The sequence below is a fragment of the Pongo pygmaeus genome, chromosome 15, assembly GCF_028885625.2.
Source record: "Pongo pygmaeus isolate AG05252 chromosome 15, NHGRI_mPonPyg2-v2.0_pri, whole genome shotgun sequence".
Classification (NCBI taxonomy): domain Eukaryota; kingdom Metazoa; phylum Chordata; class Mammalia; order Primates; family Hominidae; genus Pongo; species Pongo pygmaeus.
In genome coordinates, this window is record NC_072388.2 from 101,593,832 (window position 1) to 101,597,504 (window position 3,673).

Genomic DNA, 3,673 nt, shown 5'->3' on the forward strand with positions numbered 1-3,673 from the left:
AGCTCGTTCTCTTGGCTTCCAGGCCTTTTTATACGCTGTCCTGCTGCTTGGACATGCCAGTCCCCACCCCTGCACCTACCCAGCTCCTGCGGCACTCAGCTGTCACCCACTCTGGGACACGCACCTGTCCGAGGCTCTAGATCAAGGTGGGAGGTTGGTCCTCACTCCTTTCCGGGGCTAGACAGCAAGCTGAAGGCCCGAGCCCAGCTGCACCCAGAAAACCTGCCACTTGGAACTCACCTGACCATCCAAGCCCAGCCCCCAGTGCATGCAACAGATGAGGCAGAGATTGTGCTGTACAGAGATCAATATATATAAAGTGCCGGTACAACGCTCTGAAAAATAGTTTTGTCCCAAAATCCAGCGCCTAGGGTACTCCGGGCCTAGCCTTTGCCAGTGAGGTCCAACGGCTGCAGGAATGGGGGCAGCGGCAGCTCGTCCAGGGCCTCGGGGAAGCGGCCTGGAGAGATGGCGGTGACCAGCACCTGCATGGCGCGCGCGAAGAGCGAGGGCGGCGCCAGGCCCGCCAGCCACTGGAACTTGTCCTCACCCAGCAGCCGCTGCCAGCGCGGCCGGTCGCCCAGCAGCTCCTGGCGGGCCGAGCCGGCGGCACCCACGGGGGTGTACAGCGCCAGGAGGTCCAGCAGCAGCAGGCGGCGCTGGCGCGGCTCCCCCGGAGCTGAGGCGGGGGCTCCGGCGGCGGAGGGAGTGGCCCCGGCGTCGCGGCCCAGCTGGCGCAGCAGCAGCTCGAGAGGCGTGAGGCCGCCGCCGTCGCGCAGACCGGGCGAGGCGCCGTGGCCCAGCAGCAGGAAGAGGCACTCGGGGCGCGCCAGCTCACAGGCCACGTGCAGCGACGTGCCACCGCCCTCCACGCGGCTGCAGCCACGCCGGTCCAGCACGCGCGCCCGCTCCTCGGCCGGGAAGTCGCGCAAGGTGCGCAGGATGCGGCGCAGAATGCCCACGCGGTTGTAGCGCACTGCCAGCGCCACGTGCGGCCCGGGAGCCGCGCAGCAGCGGAAGCCGGCGCTGGGCGGTGCGAGCGCGCGCCGCGGGAACGTGGCCAGCAGGTAATGCGCGTACGCTTGGTGGTCGTGCACGAGCGCGTAGAGCAGCGCTTCAGAGGGCGAGTAGGCGGCGGCGCGCCCGCGCTCGTCCCAGTGGAAGGCCTCGCTGGCGCGCATATCCTCCAGCAGCCACACGGGTAGCAGGTCGCGCACCGCCTGGTAGAAGGCGAACGACGACTTGCGGCACTGCTTCTGCGCTCGCGAGCGCGCCGCGCCCGAGCCCTCGGGCCCGCCGTCCGCGCCACCCCCTGGCCGCCGCGCGTCCCACGGCATGCTGGCGGCGGGGCACTCCTGGGCCTCAAGGCATGGATCCCGCGAAGGCACACCTGTGGGGAAAGGAAGGGGCCACGGTGAGGCGCGGGGAAACTGGGGAGGCCCAGGGATTTCCCTCTGCCCCTCACACAGCCCCTCCGGTCCTGGCCCACCAGGCCTTCGTACCTACCTCCAGCCTCGGCCAGGCCCTTCCAGTCACCCTACAGCTCCATCTCTCCCACGCCCAGAACCACCGCCTCCATCCTTGATCTAGCTGTACCTGTTCTCCCTCCTTGAAACTGACTTGCTCTCTGGCACCTCTGCTGGAAATGCCCTTGCTGCCCATGCCCTCAAATCTCCCCTCCCCTCTCCAACCCAGGGACCCACTGGAAGAGCTTCTGTTCCCACCTAAGCCAGGTTCATACGACCCCAAATAAAGAAAAGGCCAGGGAGGGGATGAGAAAGCTTGGGCCCACATCTCAAGCTGAGGCAAATCCACTCTCCAGTCCAAGCGCAACCCTGACCCTGACCTCCGACCCCAGACCACTTGGAGGCCCCTGGAGCCTCTTCCTGGGCTGTTCAGAGGCATGATCCAGACTGAGACCTACCTGGTTCCTGCACCGCGATCACCTAGTTCCGGGGATGTGGGTATATCACTGTCCCTGGCCGAGCCTCAGCTTCATCTGTAAGAAAGGGGAGGGGTGGACGACGGCTGTGCGGGCGGGGTGAGCCTGGGGCGTGGCACCAGCCCTCTATCCAAACATGTTTGCTTACACCTTAGCACCCCTAGCTCCTGGGAGGAGACAGGAGGGCGAAAACAACCTGGAGACCGGTGTGCACCGCACTGCACAGTCTGCCATCCTCTTCAGGTCCCATACCTCTCTCGATCTCCCCGACTACCAGATGAAGCGGGTACTGCCATCCCACTTTCCAGCAGGGCACAAGCTTCTCCAATTCTCCAAGGTCAGCAAGCCACGGCAGAGCCAGGCCTAGAACTCAGGTCCCCTGCGTCTCAGTGTGGGCTCATTCCAGAATTGGTGGGGACCCCCAGCCCACAGGCAATCGAGCTTGAGCCCTGACCCTGCCCTCTGAGTCCCCAGCCCTGACCTGAGCCTAGGCGTCTGACCTCTGGCTCCGTCCCAAGCTCCCTACTGCCTTCTTTCAAGGGTAAGCCCTTGGTCACAAGGGGCCTGGGACAGAAGGCAGGCCGCGTCCACACACACTGACTGGGTCACTATCACTGGCAGTAACTGAGTTAAAGAGAGCGGCACGGTGCGGGTAGGCTGTGGCCCGTGGGCGACACCGTGACGGGAGCCCCTTCCCCAAGCCTGGGCCTCCGGGCCCCAGATATGCCCTGTGCCGGCACGCGTGGAGCGCCGGGCGGGTTACGTAAAGTTCGGCCTCCCCACGTCACCGGGCAGAGTCACGGCCGCGGCTCGTGAATAGGGGGGTTGGGCCATCGAAGGCAGCGCCGCGCCCGGGGCCACCCGCCACCTCCTACCCGTCCCCTCCCGGCCTGCACGGCCAGACGTCGGGCGGCGGAGGGTCGCGGGGCCGAGCGGGGCGTCCGCGCGCAGGTGGCCGGCGCAGCGAGGGCTGCACCTGCGTGCGCGTGTGCCGGGGGAGGAGGGGGCGGCGGCCGCGGGCGCGGCGCGGGGGACGGGGACTCACCATGGGGGACGCGGGGCCACAGGCCGGGCGTCCCCGCCCCTGCCGCGGGCCGGAGCGCGCGCTGTCCCCTGCGGGCGAGCGGGCAAAAGTCCCACGACGGACGCACGGGAGGGAGCCGCCGCCGCCCGCGCCCGCCGCAGCCGCGCTCTGAGCCGCCGCGGCCGGATGGCAGGGCGGCGGTGCCGTCGCCGGTAGCGAGCGGGCGGGCGGCGGGCGGCGGGCGGCGCAGTGCGGCCCCGGCCAGGCAGGACAGCGGGACCGTCTGCCGCCGCCATTGGCCCGCGCCGCCGGCCCCCGCCACCGCCCATTGGCCGCCGCGCTGCACCATTGTTACGTCACCGGCCGGCGGGCGGGGCGCACCGCTGGACCCGCGGAAAACTTCGGAGAAACTTAAGGGAGCGCCGGCGGGGGGAACGGAGAGGAGGGGCGGGGCCGTGGCGAAGGGGGCGGGGCGTTGATGGGCGGGGGCGGGGCTCCCGGAACCCGAGCTGCGGGCGAAGAAAGGCTCCGAGCTCCGAGCTGCCCCAGCCGGAGAGGGCGCCGCTGCTCTGCGAACCCGGGCGCGCGCGTAGGTGGCCCGCCCTCCGCCGTGCGTGACTTTCCTCGTCGCGTCCAGCTCCCCTTTTCTCTGACCTTCCGTGACCTTGGGAAAAACCTCCGGGCTGTTACCCCATCTGCACAGGGGA

General features: G+C 68.9%; 1 protein-coding gene across 3 annotated transcripts; it reads right to left on the bottom strand.

Moving 5' to 3' along the window:
* Positions 1 to 289: 289 nt before the first annotated feature.
* Positions 290 to 3,274, bottom strand: ANKRD9 (ankyrin repeat domain 9). Of its 3 annotated transcripts, none has more exons than XM_054449321.2 (3): positions 2,988 to 3,274; positions 1,925 to 1,999; positions 290 to 1,390 (listed from the first exon to the last, which is right to left on the bottom strand). In XM_054449321.2, exon 3 carries the CDS (start codon positions 1,335 to 1,337, stop codon positions 384 to 386), a length of 954 nt encoding a protein of 317 aa, XP_054305296.1. In that variant the 5' UTR covers positions 1,338 to 1,390; positions 1,925 to 1,999; positions 2,988 to 3,274; the 3' UTR covers positions 290 to 383. The 3 variants fall into 3 exon arrangements, with proteins under 3 accessions (XP_054305296.1, XP_054305297.1, XP_063508148.1); XM_054449322.2 differs by lacking the exon at positions 2,988 to 3,274 and adding an exon at positions 2,195 to 2,970; XM_063652078.1 differs by lacking the exon at positions 2,988 to 3,274 and adding an exon at positions 2,091 to 2,970.
* Between the last annotated feature and the right edge of the window lie 399 nt (positions 3,275 to 3,673).

Coding starts and splice junctions, on each gene's coding strand:
- ANKRD9 (XM_054449321.2), bottom strand. CDS start 1,337: ATGCCGTGGGACGCGCGGCGGCCAGGGGGTGGCGCGGACGGCGGGCCC.